This window comes from Sardina pilchardus, chromosome 2 (assembly GCF_963854185.1).
Source record: "Sardina pilchardus chromosome 2, fSarPil1.1, whole genome shotgun sequence".
Classification (NCBI taxonomy): Eukaryota; Metazoa; Chordata; class Actinopteri; order Clupeiformes; family Clupeidae; genus Sardina; species Sardina pilchardus.
Genome location: NC_084995.1, coordinates 26,600,054 through 26,622,553, shown reverse-complemented (window position 1 = coordinate 26,622,553; position 22,500 = coordinate 26,600,054). Strand labels below are relative to the sequence as shown.

Below are 22,500 nucleotides of genomic sequence, written 5' to 3'. Positions count from 1 at the left end.
TTAATCTCAAATACTCCTATCAACATTGTGTTTAATTAAATGTTCTAGTGAAATGGGTTTTAGGGATGCATTGTAGAGTCATTCTTCATTGCTCTTGTCACTGTTAGGGGAGACTTAGTTGCCATTTCATTATGAGGAGAGGATGGCTCAAAATAACCCTTCTGCAGATCTTTGTGCAGACATTTACTGACTCAACACACACGCTCCTATTGTCTAGCAGGGCTGTGTCGGTTAAATTAATTACTGTAATATTACTTGCCCACCATGGATTGAGAACTTAGATTAATGTTATGTACAGTGATCTGTTTTAGTGTTCCCTAGTTCGTATGAGGCAATGCCACCGCCATTATGTGATGATTGCAGTGTATCTCTATATGAGTAATTTGTTATAATTACCACACTCCATACTGCGTCTGCATATTGCCTCACCCCCCCTCTCTCGCTAATGGCCCATCCCCATCTCTCTATATGCGTTTGGCCTCCTTGACTGTGGTGCTCTTGTGGGCCCCTAGCGTGGGTTAATTCCCCATGTTATAGTCCAAGAGTGGAGTCATTCAAGACTCCAGTCTTCTTCACTTCACCGTCACCATTCAGCAGAGCCCTCACCGGTTGTAGATAAAACACTCAATTGATTTGAACTCCATTGAGCATTGCGGTAGAAAAGCAGGTACTGCCCACCTCGTCTGCTTTTGCCCATCTCATACCCACCTCTGCCCTGCCCACCCCACCCCGCCCCCCCACCACTCTCTCTCCCTCCCTCCCTCTCTCTCTCTCTTTCCCTCTCTCTCTCTCTCTCTCTCTCTCTCTCTCTCTCTCTCTCTCTCTCTCTCTCTCTCTCTCTCTCTCTCTCTCTCTCTCTCCTACTTCCTCTCACTCCATAAGTACCAAATTATGCAGTTAAAGTAAATGGAACATGTAATGACTTGACAGACTCTATTAAGGACTAATGACATATGCTGGGGTTTTACAGTGAGAGAGTTAAATCTGTTGAAACACAAATTAAAGTGGTTGCACAGGGAGGAGGGATGGATGCCACAGCCTGACAACCTGGAAGAAGTTTGAAGTATTTTCTTGTAGTTTCTTTTGTCAGTTTGGGCGATATTTCTTTCTTTGTTGAAGTAGACCTTCTTTTAAAACTTTTTTTTCTTTTTTTTCTGAGCTCTGTGATCACTTGGACGCAGGTCACAGAAGCCCTCGACATCAGCCTTCATCCTTCACTCTTAAATTTCAAGACCTTGAGAGATTCTCGAGCTTCCTTTTTGTCTGATCCTTCAGCAATTCATTTGCCGATAAATTACTGCACTGCCATCCACTTAGATAGCCTTCATATTTCAACCCCACTCATAAATAATGGTGGGGGGAAAAAATTAAGTGGAGTGAATTGAATTGAATCCTTCTCAGTGGTTTATGAGTTGTATTTATATATTTATTTGAATGTAAGATTACCTCACTCCAAAGACATTAGGTGCCTTTTCTACTATGAAATGGTTATTTAATGCTTTTTGGCTGTTCAGAAGAACTTCAAACTTGTTGTCATGGTTATTAAAGCTGCAAGATGGCACTCTCTTAGGACAAATGGATGGCTTTTTTGTACTTTGGATTTTCTGTTATGGAATTTGGGATTTTCGGGAGATGGCAGGCTTCGCAGTGTTCTACCCTTCATTGTGCCGATCAGGGTTTTTACCCTCCTCTTTTCCTCCTCCCTTTTAACGTTTCATTTGTTTAGCTCTGTCTCCAGCTCCCTTGGTGAGCCAAGGTTTGAACTTGCCTCGGGCTGGGCCTTTATTATTTATAAACTGGCTTTTAGACAATGAAATATTGCTTCTGATTGGGAAGAGTTTTTGTGAGTCACGCTTTTGCCTCTCTCTCTCTCTCTCTCTCTCTCTCTCTCTCTCTCTCTCTCTCTCTCTCTCTCTCTCTCTCTCTCTCTCTCTCTCTCTCTCTCTCTCTCTCTCTCTCTCTCTCTCTCTCTCTCACTCTCTCTCACTCTCTCTTTATCCTTATCCATCCAGGGGTATTTTGTTCAGGTGAGCTCAGCTAGTGACATGATTAGCCAGAGGCTCTAGACCCGTCAGGGCTGCTAATACAAGCGTAATTGCGTCTTCACCCTACCCATCTCCCCTCATTGTTTTCTCACCAAGAGTCCGGCCGAAAGTTTCATGTCTTTTGAATTCGAAAAGAGAAAGGACTGTGTGTGGTGTGTGTGTGTAGATGTGTGGTGTGTGTGCAAGTGTGTGTGTGTGTGTAGGTGTAAGTGTGTGTAGGTGTAAGTTTGTGTGTGTGTGTGTGTGTGTGTGTGTGTGTGTGTGTGTGTGTGTAAGGAGGAAAAAGAACATGGTGTACCATTCCATCAGCCATCAGCTGAATTGGCCAGCCTAAATGGGCTGGGGATTGATCCGGTCACCCGCTGGGGCCGACCCAGAGCCGCTCCAGCCCAACCTTGAGCACAAGTCCAGCCCTCGGATGAGAGACTTCAAAAGGGGCTGCAGCGCTGTCGATATTCCCAGCAAAATCAGCCTGAGCTGAGTCATAGCCAGCGTGAGGGTCAACTCCAACTGGATAAGAACAGTGCAAGAGAGTGAACAGAGCACTGAGGGGCTCATCAAAAGCCCTCCATTGGTTGTTTGTATGTACACAATATTCTGTAGCCAACAATGGGGGTCGCCATGACACCGAAAACGGTTATCTATTTCCGGCGAAGCTGCGTTGTATCTATTTTATTGTGACGGTTGACAGTGCTTCACATATCATAACGCATATAAAAGTAAGCGTTTCTTTTTTATATCAGTTATATATTCTGTAGTATATCCATGCTGAGGGCAGAATTGTCAACATTTCGAAAGAAATCTAAGTTGAAGCATATTCTAGTTAGCTACCGAGAAAGCACATGTAAACAGAATGAACGGAAGTTGAAAACAGTACAGATTTCCGGGTTAAGGAATAAGGTGAATGCACAACTCTGCAACAGAGCTCTCTCTTAGAACCTGCGGATAGCGTTACTTAGGTTACACTCATAAGCATAATCTGACAACCCCAACCGTTCTATTCCCATATGATGTGTAAGGCTTTGCCATCTTATAATCAGTCAAGAGTGAGTTTATGATAATAATAAGAGAATGGGGGGGGTAGAGATGCCCCCCCCCCCCCTCCCCCCCCCCCCCATGCGGATCCTCCTCCCACTGCCCTTCAGTGGGGGACCCGAGCCGAGCCCATCTTTATTCATTCTCTCGCCTGGCCCACTTAATGGGACATTGCACAACGAGGATATTTTCTGCTTTCACTTCATTTTTTATTCATCGTTGATTAGTCAAATTAGTCATGTCGAGGAGACCGTAATCAGGAGAATATGAAGGGAAAGGGGGAAGAAAGAGAGAAAGAGAGAAGGAGGGAAGAGAAAAGGAGGAACGGGAGAGAGAAAGAGTGAGAAGGGCGAACGGAAGAAGAAATTATGGATATTGACCCAATTGCAAATTCAAATAAAAGCCAGAGAGCAGAAGGGGGGGCGATGGGGCTGCGGGTATAATGCAGCCAGTTGAGAGAAAGGTTAGCCAGAGATCTGTGTCTCAGTCTGCGCACTGTAGCAGAGGCCATGTCACATGCACACAGCCCTGCCCAGTCTTAAACAGGTGGGGAGGCAGAACCCCACCTCCTAAACAGGTTTCCAATGCCAGTGTCAGTGTTGTGTTGTGTTGTTGCTGCGATGCCAGACGTAATTATATCTCCTCATGCAATTAGAGCCGGTTTCACATGTCTATACAATATTTATGAAATTGCATTCACCATTTAGAGATGATCAAGAAGAAGACGGTTATAATAGCACCGCACTCCGTTTCACTTTGAATTACCCAGATGGGTTGACGGAGAGCATTTGTTTCAACACATTATATCAAGCATCTTGCTTTACTGTGATCATCATTTATTTTGCCTTGTTGTCATAATCCCAAGGCAATGTAAAAAAAAAAAAAAAATCCATATGCTGATAAAAACCAGCGCCTGTGTGCTTCTGCATCTGTGTGTGCCTACGTTTGCAAATATGCTTTGGGGCATGTCTTACCCTTCACATCAAATTAGTCCAACAGCAACTTAGCTCCAAGACAGCCTATAGGGTTTCTGTGTGTATATTTATGTGTGCACATGCAGTATGTTTGCAAATATGTTTTAGTGTATGTCTTACCCAATCAAATGAATCCAGTAGCAAGTTAGCTCCAAGACGGCCTACTGTGTGTGTGTGTGTGTGTGTGTGTGTGTGTGTGTGTGTGTGTGTGTGTGTTTTCATGTGTACTGTATGTGTGCATCTGTGTATATTTCTCTATTTATAGCTAGAGCCACAGCCACCATATTCATTAGCTGGTGTCTGTATTTTTCTCAGCATGGAAGTCTAAATAAACCTGTTTTTTCCTCCATGTTTTCTGTGTACACCTGCGTGTGTGTGTGTGTGTCTGGGTGTATTTGTGTTGGTCTTGGACATGGGGATGTGCCAGTTTCAAAGGCTGCCATACTGGCAGTCTGAGCAGTGAAATAGAAAAGCACATGGACTTGAATACACTGGACGGCGATCAACTCACCCGCTGAAAACAGGCCTCCCAACTAGCCAGGGGCCTGGACTCAATGCTGACAAGCTGCTTCCCCTGGCTTATTTTACTCTTCCTCCTCTTCCTCCTCCTCCTCCTCCTAATTAAGACCCCTGGCCTGATCTGCCAGAGGCAGGCTTGGAGCCGGTCACCCCCGCAACCCCATCCCTGGAGCAGGTGGAGGACGAGGAAGAGGACGAGGAGAAGGAGGCGGCGGTGAGGGACTGGGGCTGAGCTGGGGGATCAGAGGAGGCTTAGGCTGATCTTATTGCACACCTGAGTTTGCCCGTAGGAGGAGGAGGAGGAGGAGGAGGAGAAAGAGGAGGAGGAGGAGGAGGCCAGATGTGGCCTAGAGGTTTCAGTGGCATGGGGACACTCTGCTTGCCCCTCTGTTTGCGCATTGATTTGGTCATCGCAGACCTTCATTTGCTGTAGTTTAGTTTAGTTTAGTTTGTATGTCTTTGAAAACACCCCTCTGGGTTAACATTGACCGCTCCATAAACAAAAAGTGTTTTTTTTTTTTTTTTGTCTTTACATTTTCTGTCACTTCAGACAAAGAATGAGAGAACAAAACTGAAACACACAATAGAGCAGGGCAATGAGTGTGGCGGTAAACACATCACTGAAGGCTCTGATTTAGCTGCACATCAATGGGAGTCGTAATACATTCTCCAAACAGCTGCCCCTGAACAGAGCGAGAGCAGCTCCTATCCCCTGCTATCCCCAGGCAACCTAGAGGACTTTCCCCAGCTCAGGCTGCTAGGCCAGCAGGGCATGACTGCAGTGGCGGAGCCAGGCATTATTTTATAGGGGTGGCCAGGCTGAGACCATTATTCACATACAGTAGGGGTGGCAACAGAAACCAAAAAGCATTTAGATGGTTGTTTTTATTTAGCCTCCATAATCAGTGTGATGTAATATTAGTAGGCCTGTCACCATTCATACCAATGACATGGTTAATAGGAGCAAGAAAAACGTCATAAATGCAAATATTAATGAACCTATACAACTTTAGTTTGTTCCCAGTTGACACATTTCACCTAGTGACCTAGTGGGTACACCTAGAGAGAAGCCCATTATTTTAGTGTCTCCTGTCTCCTATAATATAGATGATAGTGGGGTGTGTGTGTGTGTGTGTGTGTGTGTAAACAAAGTGATTTACGCAGAGATGCTTCTCCCACATGAAGAGTATCGTCTCAGTTTTATCCAATACCAGTGCTAAAACAGTGACCGAACAGGTACTTTTCCTAAAAGCAAAATGCCCAAACCAATGGTCGAAAGCATGAAATTGCTTTCTTGACTGATAAGACCAATTTGAACATGTAATTGAACTAAATATTGAATGTGTTATCAATATCTGCACTGCAAAAAATGCCCCTCTTGAAACAAGAAAAATATCCCTAAAATGAGGCTAAAATCATGCATTTTAAGCCAAAAAATCTGCCAATGGGGTAAGCATTTTTTTCTTGGTAAGAATTCTCAAAGTTAGTCTGAAATTCTTGCCACCTATATTCTTAAAAATAGGCTAACCTTTAACTCAAAATAAGGCCATATAACTCATATTCAGTTACTGGAAATAAGGAAAATTTGCTTATAGTAGACAATAAGTCTTGAATCAAAAAACTGTAAATAAGTCTATTTTACTTCATATTACCCTGTAAAAATAGCTTATGATGCTTATATTGAGAAATTCCCTCTTGTATTGAGAAAATAAAAAACTGTAAATAAGTATGTTTTGCTTAATATTAGCCGGTAAAAATAGCTTATGATGCTTATATGTGACCCTGTAAAGCGGAACCAGTCGTTTCGGTAAAATTAATTAAATTAAGTTATTGTGCTCACGTGAACGGCCATAAACTAAGCTTTCCAACGATATCTATATCGAGGGTATCACACAAACTATCGCTAAGATAACAGCATCCAAAGTTGGCATGGTTCTCCTGTCACGATATGCCAGAAGAGGAGAAATCACCTTTTTAAGCAGCGCGTGCACAACGGGAATGACAGCAAATGTGTTGAATCTTCGCCGGGTTTAACAGTCAAAACGTATGTTTTTCCGTGAAATGCGTTCACGATATGAAACTGTAGACTGTATACAGTCGAATGAGGCGAAAACGTGAAATTCAACATTTTAACCCGGAAGTTTGTTATTGTTGATTTTCTCAAAATAACGTTGTGCGCAAAACGACTGATTTCGCTATGAATGGTCACATATTGAGAAATTCCATCTTGTATTGGGAAAATAAAAAAACTGTAAATAAGTATGTTTTGCTTAATATTAGAATTTAAAAATAGCTTATGATGCTTATATTGAGAAATTTCTTCTTGTATTGAGAAGAACATGATAAGTAAATCTATCTTGAAATCAGACAATACCGGCTACCATGAATGCAGTTCAGAAACTTTTATTGCTGAATTTGAGCTGTTTTACCCCTAATCAGTCACAGTCACAAGCCAACAAAAGAATATTCCCATAGGGCAAACATGCCACAAAAAGCAGCCTTTCACTATGGTCGTGGAGTATCACCAGTACATCAATTATCACTTTTAACATGTGAACAGCTTGGCACAGGCATACACTCTGTAAACTCTCATCACAACACGAAAACTGCCCCCAAAAAATAAACTAAAATAAATATTAATAATAAAAAAAACACAATAAAACAATTTCCATTATTCTTAATTAGGCTGGGGGGGGGGGGGGGGGGGGGGGCTCAGAGAGGGAGGGGAAGAAAATAGAGAAAAAGAGGGAGAGATGGGGAAAGAGATGAGGGAGAAGAGAAAGAGGAAGGGGACAGATAGAAAGCGATAGAGTGAAAAGGTGAAAGATAGAGAAAGAGGGAGAGTGGACGGAGATGGAGAGAGAAAGAGGAAAAGTGAGAGTTGAGAGGGGGCCGAGAGACAAAAAGAGAAAGGGAGAGAGAAGATTGGGGGGTGAGAGAGACTAGGGGGACAAAGAGGGATGAGAGAAAGAGGGGGAGAGAGATGAAAGAGAAAAAGGGAAAGAACAGAGAAAGAGAGATAAAGTGGAAAGAGAGGGAAAGGAAGATAGCGAGGAAGGGTACATGAAAAGTCAGTTGAACACCTGTTCATTCTAAGAAGGCCTTCCACTCTCCAATGGCCTTCCTGTAGGAAGGGGTGACATCGCCATCATGGAGTGTGTCCCCGACCACTTCAGTCTGTATCACCGAGAGGAGTGTGCAGATTGTCTTTGGGTAATGTAGGTGGAAAACATAGTAACAGCCCATGAGGTAAAGCAGCGTTTCATCAAATTTCTCACGTGGAAACGTGCACAATGTTGATGCTCCAATGGCGAGAAGGCAGTTTTCTTCTCCCAACAGGACAACTGGGTATGCTTGTGTGCGCAGGAAAGCGTCCGGATTCTCAGAGGGCTGCAAAGACAAAGTGGACTAAATCAAACATGACTGCTGTTTCGCTCATGTTTGTTTTACATGCAATTAATATGTTAGCCTCTGTCAGTTTGTAAGCATGTTTGTATGTGTGTACACCTGCCCTTACAAAGGAAACATGAATCATGTTAGACTCACCATTAAAACATGGAAAATTGCCTCAATTTGGCTGCGTGCCTTCGAGTTTGATGGAAAGAGCTGCGGTTAAGACAGCGATGGCATGTTCAACTACATCAAAAGAAAACAAAAATCAGATATGATAAATAAGCACTGAACTCAATATTCCCATCACTAAACCCACCATACCATACAACTCACCACTGTCCATGGTCAGGGGGGCCTTCATTACATGCTTCACCACTCCATAGTATTGGACCTTACTATAGAACAAATCCTATCTTTCTCTCAAGTCTTTCAAGAAGTCAATGTTGTCCTTTTCAACAACTCGACGAAACTCATCCATGATCTGAAATGGAAAAGAAACACAACAGAGAAAACGAATTACTGTTTTAATAGTAATAACTGGGCTGAAAACTCTAGGTTAAGAACATCAGTAAAGATATTCAAACATTAACATATTCAGCAATAAATGAATACCAAATATATTGTTGGCTAAAATAAACTCATTTTGTGACTGATTAACAGTGGTTACTGTAGTGCTTCTTACTTGGTCCTCCACGTGGATTTTGAGCCAAACATCTTTTCGTCGAAGAAAGTGCTCTGGACCAGGAAAGAGATCCCTAATGTCATCTCTAGACAGTGTGCGCAGGGTATCCTCAGTGATATTAGCTGCTGTTGAGTATAAAGCACAGACACCTCAATATATACATTTAGTCATTTAGCAGGCAATTTTGTCCAAAACGATTTACAAGGGAGGATAATATTCCAGCTACGTTGCAACAGAGACATTAGTGTACAGTAAATAGGCTAGTTTGTGATACCTAGCCATGCTAACTAGCGCCATAGCATGAACTTGATGAACTAGCTAGTTATAGCTTATATTTCATGTTGAAATGCAATTTGAAAAAAACAATACATACCTCTGAGCGTGGCAAGTGTTCCTTCGTCGAAATCTTCCATGTCCAATACATTCTGTGGCACTGGCAACACTTAAAATTCCTCTTCTCGGTCACTTCAATTTTCTCATCAAACGCAATGCAATTTGCAAACGTTAGAAATAATACGCGCCCAAACCTGGCTCAAACCAAACAGGTGGAATGTACCAAGTGCTTTCCCACCGAAAGGGGGAGGGTGGGTAGCCTAATCCAAATAAATGTAAAATGTACTTTGAATTCCTCTACGATATTGATCCAATTTGTATGTTGCAGCAAAGTGATCATTAGAATTTATGTAGGCTAGGTTAAATGCTCATTTTTTCACACTGCAAAAACTGTTTATCTAATACAATCCAACAAGTGTTATTAACTTATATCAAGATCAACGAAGTCTATGGGCCTTGTTTTCAGCAGGCTAGGCTACATTTGACTTGAATTAAGGGTTTGACTTATTTTAAGATGTCTCATCTTGAAAACAAGCAAATTTGTCCGGCAGTGCGTTAAGCAAATTTGCCCTAAAACAAGCAAATTTGTCTGCCAGTGCACCTACATTTGTCTGCTGCGTAGACTTCTTAAAATAAGTCAAAGTCTTCTTAAATTAAGTCAAAATGATCTTTCGAGAGAACATCATAGGCCTAGCCTACTTAAAATAAGATATTTGTTCTTAATATAAGATGTCTCACCTTGAAAACAAGCAAATTTGTCCGGCAGTGCGTTAAGCAAATTTGCCCTAAAACAAGCAAATTTGTCTGCCAATGCACTTCCATTTGTCTGCGGCTTAGACTTCTTAAAATAAGTCAAAATCTTCTTAAATTAAGTCAAAATTATCTTTCGAGAGAACATCATAAGCATACTTAAATAAGATTTTTGTTCACGGCAGGTGAAAACATCGTTTTTTTTAGCATCAGTCAATTTCGAGATTTTGTGCTAGTTTGCTACCTTAGCATGTATTCTACCACCCTACTACAACAACAAAGTCCGATTTGCACATTTAAGTGTTTATTTCATGACATTTTGTCTACTCGCGCCTATATATTTCTCCTAATTTTACCAAAAGTTCCCATTCGAAAGTGTCATGTACTACCGTGAACGTGATCCAAATCATATCGTGTCTGATACCGTTGGAAAGCCCTGTGTCTCCTACAAGACGCTATGCTATCCAAATATGGGCATTTCCTTTGTATTAGCAACCAATCGCGAAAGTTCAAAGACGAGTCTAAGCTGAGAACGCATTTCATTGGCTGTGTTTCAAGGCTGTTTTCTCAAAACGAGTTTTTCCCCACACGCCATGCAAAGGATCTCCACTTCTGCAGCACCTACATACACCAAACTTTCCAGTCTTATTCCTAACTATATTTGGAAGATATTTACAGAGGGATTTGTTGATATAGCATTCTTGGCATGATTTACATGACTTTTTATGCCTAAAAATAGGGCGAAAATCCACTTTTTAAGCCAATTGGCAGTATTTTCTGATTTACTGGAAAACAAAAGAAGATATTCATAATCCCCTCTGTAAATGTTTTTTTATTTGATATATGAACACAACAAAAAAATAATTTTCAACCTGGCTTTTTCCAATGGTCAGATCCTTCGCATCAAAATATATGCAAATTAGCGCATATTTAATGAGATATAGCCTAATTTGCATATTTAAACATTACATTAAAGAAAACTTGCAATACATTTTTTTCTCCTATTCATGTGAGTATTCAACTGGTAAAGTTTCATGAAGATATCTTTAAGTTTCAATTTTTTCCCTATTCACCTGTAGTGTCTTGCCTTAATATAAGATGAATAATATTTGGTTAGATTTTATTTTTTGCAATAATGATGTTTCTTTGATATTGCTCACTGTGTTCTTGATTTAAGAAAATATCATTCTTAAATCAAGAATATAACATGTCTTAAAATAAGGAGACAACCTGGTTGCTCAGATGCTGAACAAAAGTTGATCTCATTTCTAGATCATTTGAACTCAAAATAAGCTGCAAATTCTTGCTTAGAAAAAGTAAGACATATATTCTAAAAACAAGCTTGACTTTTGGTCGATAACAAGATATTTTTTCTATCAGTGCTTAAAACAAGAAAAAAACCCAGATTAATGTCCCCAAAATAAGTAAATTCTCCTTTCTTGAAAATCACTTTTTGCAGTGTGTAGTTCCATTGCTTCTAGGCATAATTCTAATTGCAGATGGCTTACCATAACTTCAAATATTGAAAAGGCTTGCCGTGGCAAGTAGCGTAAGCTAAAATTGAGGGATCTGCTTTCAAGCTTATCCAGTGCGTTCCCAAATGAGCCCTTTGCTTGTGTGTGGTTATTCCTACAGTAGATTTCAGCAACAGCTTCTGATATCATAATAAGTAACTTACTTGGCATATGGGCTCACGTGAGCTGTCAAACAGGTCTACTAGCCTACAGTATGTGGTGACCCTTCTACTTTAAGCTTACATCTTGAAGTGCTTACAATAGCTGACTGTGTAGGATGTGGTGCTATCAGAGTAAGACGTTAGAGAGGGTGCATGACATGACATCCTACTGGTAGTGGTTAGGGCTTCGAGCTTGTAACCGAAGGGTTGCCGGTTCGATCCCCGATCACATCCACGGCTGAAGTGCCCTTGAGCAAGGCACCTAACCTCTCCCTGCTCCCCGAGCGCCGCTGTTGGGCAGGCAGCTCACTGCTCTGGGTTAGTGTGTGCATCACCTCACTTTGTGTTCACTGTGTGTTGTGTGTGTTCACTAATTCACAGATTGGGATAAATGCAGAGACCGAATTTCCCTCATGGGATCAAACGAGTATATATACTTACACTATACTTAATAAAAAACAAAACAGAGATTTAAGCGGCACTGAAATGATGTCCGATCGTGGGCGTGGCCAGTGAGTGACCAGTGGTGGCCGTGGCTCCGCCCCTGCATGACAGAGTGCTGGAGAGATCTTGACCATCGATCTTGACCATCGATCTCTCTCGATCTCTCTCTCGATCTCTCTCTCTCTCTCTCTCGCTCTCTCTCTCTCTCTCTCTCTCTCTTTCTCTCGCTCAAACTGTTTTAATTTAAAAGGTTTTAAAGGGAGGCTGCATGTGTTGTCGTCGTCCATCACCAGCATGGCCTCTCCTCTCCACAGGAGTGCACTGTGTCCACCTGCTGGAGAAGGCCACGGTACACTGGGCATGCTCCCGGCTCACCTCACTGGCTATGAGAGGGGGAGAGAAAAGACAGAGGGACTGAGTTTGATTCCCTGCCGTGACGGGTGCCGCCACACTCAGGACCAGAAGTGACCACCAGATGTTAACGTTATGAGGGAGCATACGGAATGGTGTGAAAGCGATAAAAAAACCCTCATATCCTTTCTTTCATTTTTTTACTTTGTAATTGCCGATTTAAGGCACAGTTTGTGTCTTACAGTCGTGGACAGGAGTCAAACTGACCATTGTCCTGTTCGGTCTTTACCTCCTCACTGCCCTTTGCTGCAGCCTTCAGAGCCCCATAAACGGCCACAGTTTCCCCTTCTGCTCTTGTGAGAACGGGAGACTTCAGATACTCATTTTTTACTCCCTCAATATCCTCCTGCAGCCTTCGTCATTTGTGTCTCCCCCCAAATGTCATGTCAGAGTTATAGTCCATTCTTCTGGTTTCACTGTGGCAGCTGGCATTTCAGATCCCCAGGTCTCGGCGAGAAACATCCGATTGAGCTTGGAACCCTTGTCTCTCGGCGGCTGGATTTCAACCTCATTTACAGTGGCGTTGACAGCGACAGGCACGGCTGACCTTTAAGGGGCAGGAGTCATCAAGTGCCAGTCTCAGATGCCCGCGGGTGCCAGTTCTAGAAGCGCAGAAGCTCCTTAAGAGAACGTTTCTGACATTTGTAGCCCTAATCCAGCCATTGGCTTGCACTGAGTGGCTCGCTTGCTGTAATGTCACTGTGTAGTTTCAAGGTCAGCAACGGATAACCATTCAACACACACACACACACACACACACACACACACACACACACACACACACACACACACACACACACACACACACACACACACACACACACACACTCACACACATACACTGACGCAAACACACCCACACATTCTCTCTCCCTCTCTCTCCCTCTCTATCCCTCTCTCCCTCTCTCTCTCTTTCTCTCTCTGTCTCTCCCTCTCTCTCTCTCTCTCTCTCTCTCTCTCTCTCTCTCTCTCTCTCTCTCTCTCTCTCTCTCTCTCTCTGTCTCTCTCTCTCTCTAGCTGAAAGTTGCTTGCTGCTCAGCCTAAACTAGATGCAGGTTAAGTGAGGACACAGAAAACATTGTAGGAGATCAGAGGCCCTGCTGTTCTCCATCCCCACGATCAGAGTGGCATTTCCACACCAGCACACAATACACACACACACACACACACACACACACACACACACACACACACACACACACACACTCGGGTGCACACACGGACACACACAGCATGTAACACCCATACAAACACCCTCCTGCGGAGCTGAGACTGGCCAGTAAAGCTGTTTCACATTGACATCTCACGCCGTGCTTATCACACCTTAAAACCCAGTCACTTTAGTTTTCTGCTGTTTGTGTTGTGTTGTGCATTCGGTTTCCTGTCTGCCAGTCTCTCCTTCTGTTAGCTTTTTAGCTTATCTGAAAGAAAAAACAAAACTCTATCTTGTTTATGTGTCCCTCTCTGTCTGTCTTTCACATGCTTTCTTTCTTTCTGTCTTTCTTTCTTTCTTTCTCCCTTTTCTTTCTTTCATACTTTCTTCCCTTTTTTCTTACCCTCTCTCTCAGGTATGCATGTCTCAGTCTCTAGCAGTCTCAGTCTATATGTGTGTCTCTGTCTCTCTTTATTTATGGACTGCAAGGACACAGAGCTCTGTCTGTATATGTGTCTCTTTGTCTCTCTTTATGTATGGACTGGATGCAGGGCTCAGTCTATATGTGTGTCTCTGTCTCTCTTTATGTATGGACTGCAAGGACACAGGGCTCTGTCTGTATATGTGTCTCTTTGTCTCTCTTTATGTATGGACTGGATGCAGGGCTCAGTCTATATGTGTGTCTCTGTCTCTCTTTATGTATGGACTGCAAGGACACAGGGCTCTGTCTGTATATGTGTCTCTTTGTCTCTCTTTATGTATGGACTGGATGCAGGGCTCTGTCTCCTGTGCTCTTCACCATCTTGTGACCTGTGCTCCGTCATGGCAACACTCTCTACTTCATGAGCACCTCTATCTCTCATCTCTCTCTCTCTCTCTCTCTCTCTCTCTCTCTCTCTCTCTCTCTCTCTCTCTCTCTCTCTCTCTCTCTCTCTCTCTCTCTCTCTCTCTCTCTCTTTCTTTCTCTCTCTCTCTCTCTCTCTCTCTCTCTCTCTCTCTCTCTCTTTCTCTCTCATTTCTCTCTCACTCTTTCTCTCTCTTTCTTTCTCTCTCTCCCTCTCTATCTCTCTCTCACTCACTCTATCTATCTATTGATTCTGCTATTAGCCATAGACGTCTAAGTGTGGGAAATTGCTTCACATTTTCCCTCCCGGGTTTTCTGCTGTCATTAGCAATTTTAAAAGATACCTTTCACCTCCCCAGAATCACACACACACACACACACACACACACACACACACACACACAGAGAGAGAGAGAGAGAGAATCATGCCAGTCACATCCCAGCCAACCCAGGAGCTTGTCAGGGAGTATCGCGGCCACGTTCGGGCTGTTGGACTGTCCGTGCGACGTGCTGCTTGGGTGCCGCTACAGTAGTGTTCCCTGCAGAAGACAACCCCCTTGAACACTGACAATTTCCCCCTCCGCTACACACACCATTTTACACCCGGCTGCCGGTGAGATTTAAGCGCGGGGAGTTGCCCAAGTACAACATTTGCTCTCATAACCGTCCACCCAAAGGCACTCAGTGACTCCCCCCAGCCGCCGCCCCCCCCCCCCCCCCCCCCACCCTCAGCGCTCACCCCTCCGCGCCTCAGCCCCTCTCGACCTTAAGAACTACTAAAAGAGGACTTTTACAACTTCTTAAAGTAGCTTTTGAGTTTTATTTCATACCCATCTCTGCCTGACTTTATCTCCCGAGATTCATGGAGCATTTGAAAGAAACGTGCTCGTCTGGAACTTCGGAGGAGGTTTTTATGCAACGCTTCTTTTTTTTTCGCTCCTCTGAAAAAAGGGGATGTTGTGAGAAGACCTTGGAAATGCCAGCGTCTGCCTCTGCCACAGGGTGCGGTTCATCTCACACACACACACACACACCACACACACACACACACACACAGGGTGCGGTTCATCTGGCCGTGCCAGGGGAGCGTTGGCCTTTCTGGGGGCTTTGTGGCCCACTAACTCAGGGGAAATGTGACAGAGACATTCTGCTCACTGGGAGAACTGTCACATCTCCTCGCAAGCTCCCATTTTGCACACCAGAGAAATCGAATCCGATTTTTTTTCATGATTTGACATGGAAATATATTTCACATTATAGAGGGATCAAACGTGTAACATTATAGTTCACTTTGTGAGAATCAGGAGAATGTTCTGTTGTCATTTCCTTGTGAGTGTGTGAGTGTGTGCTTGCGTGCGTGCGTGCGTGCATGCGGACAGGCGTGCGTGCGTGTTTGTATGTGTGTTTGTGTGTGTGTGTGTGTGTGTTTGTGTGTTTGGGTGTGCGTATGTGTGTGTGTGTGTATGTGTGTGTGTATGCGTGTGTGTGTGTGTGTGCGTGCTGTGTTTTCTGTGCATGCGGATAATTCCTGCAATCTGTCTGCTAATAGTTCAGGTGTCCAGATTGAGTACGCGCAGCATGAGCAGCCTGTTTGATGTGTGATGTGATCAATACCAGTCCTGAACAGCACTGCTGTTTATAGAGAACACATACCACCCTGGCTTGGAACTTGATGCAAGTGTGTGTTTGCATGTGGCTGTGGAGGAATATGGAGAATATGTGAATGTATTTTTTCCTCTATATATAGAGCTACACTTTCCTGGCTGTCTTCACTAACATGCATACACACACACACACACACACACACACACACACACACACACACACACACACACACACACACACTGACGTACAATGCCTGTGTGCACAGAATATTACATTGTCACATCTGCATTTTATTTAGTTTTCCTCTCAGCTTTGGTAAAATGGACAAGAGGGTAGGTGGAGGGGTGGGTGTGTGTGTATGGGATGGGGGGGATCTTGACAAATTAAGATATTAAGTTTGGGGTTGATTTATTATGCCCAGATTATCTTGTCAGGTTAAACAAATATTGCAGTGCATAAAATGTGTCTAGTTGGCTCTGAAGGTCAGGGCGCATCTCCCTAGCAGCGGAGAGAGAGAGTGAAGGGGTGCAGGGGGGGGGGGGGGATAAAGAAGACTTCTGATAAGAGCGCCTCCCTCCTCCGACTCCGTTATCTTTCATATAAAATATCACTCCGCCTGCATGGAAACTTAAGATTTAATGCCACTTTCCCCCCCCCCTTTTTTTCTTTTTTTTTTGCCGTTTTCTCCACAGAAATGCTTGAGTGTGCACAACAACAGAAAATCAATGCTTTGATTGAATTCCTCTTTTCAAGCAGCCGATGGTGCTATTCTTAGACGTGGTAGTTTTCGGGGAAAGAGTCCGGAATGCCAACAAACTGAGGGAGGCTGGGGGATAAAAAATGAAATAAACAAGAAGGAAAAAAGCAGAGGGATCGTTAAGTCAATGTATGTCAGGTCATTAATTATACAGGAATCTTTTCTACCAGCACCACACATGCATCACTGGAGCAGATGGCCACTTGATCCACAGGGAGGCTGTGAACAAGACTGTGTGTGTGTGTGTGTGTGTGTATGTGTGTGTCTGTTTTTGTCTGTGTGTGTCTGTGTGTGTCTGTGTGTGTGTGTGTGTGTGTGTGTGTGTGTGTGTGTGTGTGTGTGTGTGTGTTTAAAAGGAGGGAAAATGTGCATAGTTGCTACACAAAGTGTCAGATGTAATGCATTACAACTCTTGATCTTTGTGTGTGTGTGTGTGTGTGTGTGTGTGTGTGTGTGTGTGTGTGTGTGTGTGTGTGTGTGTGTGAGTGAGAGAGTCACATATTGTGCATATTCACACAAACTCATGAGCAGTACAACTGTGCTGACGCTGAACTGTATTGGAAACAGTGAGTATCAGCACAATCTATCGTACAGTACAGAACCCCCAGGCCCCTCCCTCTACTGCCACTTGACAAAGAAGCAAATCAGCGACATTGCGGGCACAGTCATTAGTCTCTCCTTCCTACAGCGCGTCCACCTGGGGTTGGTGACCCACTAACATGTATTCAGGTGCCTGGGCCCTCTCAGGGCCCCTCTCAGCTGCACTGATGCTGCACTCTGACCCTGGACCATGTGTGAACTGTGTCCTCAAGAGCCCTGGAGGGATCCTCAGTGGGACTCTTGGGTCCCTTTGTGGCTGTTGATGGAATCATGGTCTAATTTTTGTGAGCCTGCGATGTTGATAGAGATTCGATTCAGTCTGCATCTGATGTTTGATCAGTGTTTGCCAGATGAAGTTAAGCTTTGGAATGATATTGTATGTGTGTATGTGTGTGTGTGTGTGTGTGTGTGTGTGTGTGTGTGTGTAATGTATGTGTGTGAGTCGCTTTGGTTAAAAAGCGTCAGCCAAATGAAATGTAATGTAATGTAATGTGTGTGTCTGTGTGTCTGTGTTTGTGTACTGTATGTGCGTGAGAAAGAAAAAAAGTGAGAGAGAGAGAGAGAGAGAGAGAGAGAGAGTTTGTGTGTGTGTGTGTATGATTAATACTGCCTAGTTCAGTGGGCTGGTGTGTGACTCCCATGTGTTGTGTCCTGCGCAGGCTGGAGTCTCCGACGAGGACGCTGTCTTTGGAGGCGCCGAAAGGGGTGGAGGTCAACGCAGGGGTCGGCGAGTTCAAGGCCTCCTGTCGAAAGGACCTCACCTTGGAGTCTTCAGAGGGAGACGTGAGTCCTGCCGTCGTGCACACATCCAACACCTGTCCCTGCACCACCTGTGGTCTCACGCACTGAAATGCCAACAGTCAGCATCGGTCAGATCACATAGGGACAGTTGCTTTCATGTCATGCTTCAACTTTTACAAGCAGCAAGCGGAAACTAAGACTTTATTTATTCTTCTAACGACTTTGTCACGTTCTCTGGTCATAACAGCCATTTGCAGCAAAGAAATTACACAAAGAGAACAACAAATATTTCATATATTTACCTATTCAGATTTGCAAAACAGACATGGGCTAAAATCAAATGATGCTTATTATCTCTAACACAAACAAAAGAAGTCTTCCTGAAAGAAGACCTGCCAGGGTCATACTGTATACTGGTTTCCATCACTGCTGGATCTAGCTGTGCTCTCCATATGGGAGATGATGAAGATGAATGCTATCTCAATATCTCCATATGGGAGATGACGGAGGTGAACGCTGTCTCAATATCTTATATGGGAGATGACGGAGATGAACGCTGTCTCAATATCTTATATGGGAGATGATGGAGATAAACGGAATGTACAGTATCTCTATAGCTCCAGGATCTCTCTAGTGGGACCTCTCAGCTATAGGGGCCCGAGATATTGCGTTTGTAAATCCAATATCATTTGCCATCATTCACAGCATGGTCGCTAAATCATCTTCAGAGAAAAAAGTGTCCCGGTACGATAGCCATGATAGCCATGCTAGCCATGATATCCCCTGCTAGCCAGCCCCTGTGTCTGTGTGTAATTGATCTACATTGGACACTGGGGTGTTCCTCAAACGGCAGCTTTTCATGTCTGAGGCTTTGACCGTGGCAGTGTTACAGCAGCAGGGGTTATGAATATACATATCAGAGTACGCGCTGGCCAGAGAAATGCAGCCAGGACCACGGCGCCGCTGCCAACACAGTTACGGGGTGCGGACGAGAGCGCTCGGCTCCCATTGGCAGAGAGGGTCGTCAGTCATCTCGCCCTGTGTTGAGCGCGCTACAGACGAGAGCGTCGCGCACCAGTCACGACTGGGGTTGGAAGCGCTGTTGGTGTCGTTTGTGATGTGTAGGCAGCAAATTGGCTTTTTCTGGTTGAGATCACCATGTTTAATATGTAATGCTTACACTGTACGTTTCATCTGTGTCTAATGAGGGAAGAGAGGAAGTCAGGAGGGTAGGCGAGAGAAGAAAAAAAAAAGCTGGAATTGCTTTTTTATTATTTAAGTAGTGATTTAAATTACAATTCAACATAATGGGGGATTTGCTGATCTAAATGTGGCTGAATATGCAAAAGTGGTGTTTAATCTTTAGTGTCACTTTTAGCGCTGTTAAATTACTGTCATTAAAGACCACGGAAGTGTACATATTTTGCACACGTATGGTGTTTTCTAACCGTCTTTTTTTTATTCATCCATTAATATCAGCCAGCCGTAAAACATTTATGAGCTGCAAGATGTTGCCTTGGAATGAGCTGGGAGGGATCAAGAGCAATCCAAGAGAAACATTACTGACATTCTAACTCTCAGGGACTCCACGTGAAGGTCATGTTTAGGAAGCCTGGATCTTCTGAGATATTCTGCACCATTTGTAGGCATTGTTTGTTTGGTTATCAACTCCACACACATACTCTTGGAGATGGAGAAGAGCAGGATGAGCTTAGCATATTTGTGTTACTCTCTCTCTCTCATCAGACTTGTCTGTCAACACGGACGCTTTTCAGTGTTCAGTCACTGAAATGGCATGAGTGAATGTGAGAGGGATTGTCCTTCTCACTTTGCTAAGACGTTGGCTGGGTGACATTGGTGGAGTGGTCCACTGTGACGTGCCGGCTTCATAGACGCCGCTCCCGTGGGACTTTTGGGATTTAGCCGTGCTGCTGCGTAGCCGTGCATTTTCATCTGGATGAGATTTGCTGAGTCATCGGGCCAAGAAACAGCTCCCCAGATGCGCGGGAGGCTAACCTACATTCCAAAATCTGTAGCATAAGCAAAACCGCTCCATGATCGCTGCACTTTAGCATGCCTCACAGAATGCCCTCTGCATCCGAGTGATCACAGCAAAGCATGCACCTCAGCTGCCCCTGGCCCTCTAACATGAAACTTGCTGTGTAGAACTCTAACGTTCCTGCGGTTCTTCAGCCTAGAGTCTGCAAAGGAGGGTGCTGTAGATTTCACCAGGGCAAAAATACTGGCAGACCAACTTGGCCAAGTTTACAATGAAACTCCAGAAATGAGACTGCCAGAAGGGGCCGAGTGACTCAAAGACACATAATCAACACAAAATAAGCAATAGTAATTCCTGCAAAGTCACCCCCTGAAGAGCTGCTTTTCTTAGTAGTAATTTGCTGGAGTCAATTTGGAACGATTCAAAGAAGCAACACCTACCCAGGCCCACAGACTGGGGTGTTTACTTGTTTATCCAGGACAAAGTGCAGTGAAATAGCCGCACCAAAGACCCTTCATTACTGACAAGATAGAGCAACATAATGCATCTCTATGGAAGCAAAATTCGGAACAGTTCCTGTCTGCTTAAAGAGGCGTGTCGCAAAGACATCATAGTGGGATATCGATCGGCAAGCAGTTCAGTTCAAATTTAACCTAACTTTCTAGGTCTGCTTAAAGGGGGATTTGGCCCCCCTCCACTTTGCGAAAACAGAACGCGGAAATGGGTGAACGTTTGCGCCTCTCGCTCCGCTTTAACCCTCCCTAGTCGCACTGAGAGAGTGGAACAGCAGCAAATGAAGATTTGGTGAACTGCCCACACAACACCATCTGCTTCCAGATTTGTGCTTGAGACTTGTTTTCCTCTCCACCTCCTCCTCATCTCCCTCTCCCACATGCGCCCTGAGCCTCAGTCCCCGTGAGCAGACCCAGTCATGTGAAGTTAGTGATGGCCTCGCCTGATTGACATTGATTCTTCACCTCGTTCCAGCATCCCTGCGTCCACAAATTAGCGACGCCGGGTTGAGTTGTCTGCATCCTCTTAGGTCTTTCCTCCTCTCCTCCGTGGCTAGCCGCTCACTTTAGTGACTTGTCTTTAATTAACTTGTGAAGAGCAGAGCAATAGATCATTGTGTCCTGTCAATCCACAGTCCACTCTCTCACTCCTCTTTTCCTCTTTTCTCTTGCCTAATATTTCTCCATCCTGGAGTTAATGAAGAGACATGTCCAGAGTTTTGGCTCGGGGTGAGTGGACGACAGTTCCGCGCTGAGCCAAGCGGATGTCTAGGTGTGACAAAGAGATCCTTCTTGGTTCTTGAGCAGTCGCCTCATCGCCTCGTCTTCTCGTCTGTTATCTCTCTTTCTCCCTCTCTCTCTCTCTTTCTCGTTTTCTCTACATCTCTCTCTCTCTCTCTCTCCGTATCACGAGTCCCGCTCCGTTGTCGTCAGACGGCAGACTGCGGCGTCTGTCTCTCCCCGTGACCTCCATCTCACGTCTCTCATCTGCCGGGACGCCGCCCGCCCTCCACACAATTTACGCTGCTCATATCAGTGGCGGAACATCTGATTTAGCCTCCTCTCCTCCTCCATTTGCTCTCTCTCTCTCTCACTCTTTTCTTAATTCTCCATTATTCTCTCTGGGGGGAGGAAGACAGGAGGAGCGGACGGGGGCAGACGAGTTGAGTTAGGAGCAAGAGGAGGGGAGAAAATAGATGTTTCTGTCAATTTGGTGGAGAAAATAAAAGCCGTCAGACAGTGAAGGCTTAAAGCAAAATCAATGTTGTCAGCAGCTGCCACTTAAAAAGCTACATTAAACTTTCAAAGTTTCTTCTTCATTCCCTCTTTCCCCCATTTCTGTTTCTTCCCGCTCCCACTCTTTCCTCCTGTGGATGGAATTAGAGCCAAACACCGCAAGGCTGACTGAGACATCCCATCAACTTCTCAGCTCTCCATTAAAGTTAAAGGGAACGAGAGCTGACAGAACATTCTGGAATTATGCCTCCCTTTCCTCAGGCTTACCTCAATGGACCCAGCAGGGGGGAAAACTCTTTTCTCTATTTTTGTCTTTTTTTTGTGTGTGTGTAAATGACATCTTTTCCTCAACACTTAACAGTCACAAAGACTATCTTTGTGAAACTCGTATGACTTGATCTGCTCTGTCAATGGTAGCTCCAACCACTAACAAAAAGAGACCCAGAGACCTTTTTCTCTGTTACACACAAAGCGATTCCACTGCTAAAAGTCCAGACTGAGACCAATTTATCAGTCCTGAGCATGGACATGTAGAATGATCAATGGAGCGTAGCCATTATAGTATTATTTCGTTTAAACATCTCTTGTCAGGCCCTATGACAGGCCCTTCCTTAAATGACCATAAATGATATTTATGATTACAACCTTTCTGGCTGGGCAAAGTTTGAGAGACATAGAGGGAGTGACAGAGGGAGAGTGCAGGAGCAAGAGAGAGAGAGAGAGAGAGAGAGAGAGAGCAAGAGAGAGAGAGAGAGAGAGAGAGAGTCCTCTGGCTGGTCATCCCCACTTCAT

General features: G+C 44.2%; 1 protein-coding gene across 1 annotated transcript in view; it reads left to right on the top strand.

The window, feature by feature from the left end:
• The window catches only part of LOC134101737 (zeta-sarcoglycan), a 235,791-nt gene that overhangs the window by 208,165 nt on the left and 5,126 nt on the right, over window positions 1-22,500 (top strand). The window contains exon 7 of the mRNA XM_062555511.1: window positions 17,880-18,003. Within this exon, the coding sequence (XP_062411495.1) occupies window positions 17,880-18,003 (124 nt within the window). The remainder of the gene's footprint in view (window positions 1-17,879; window positions 18,004-22,500) is intronic.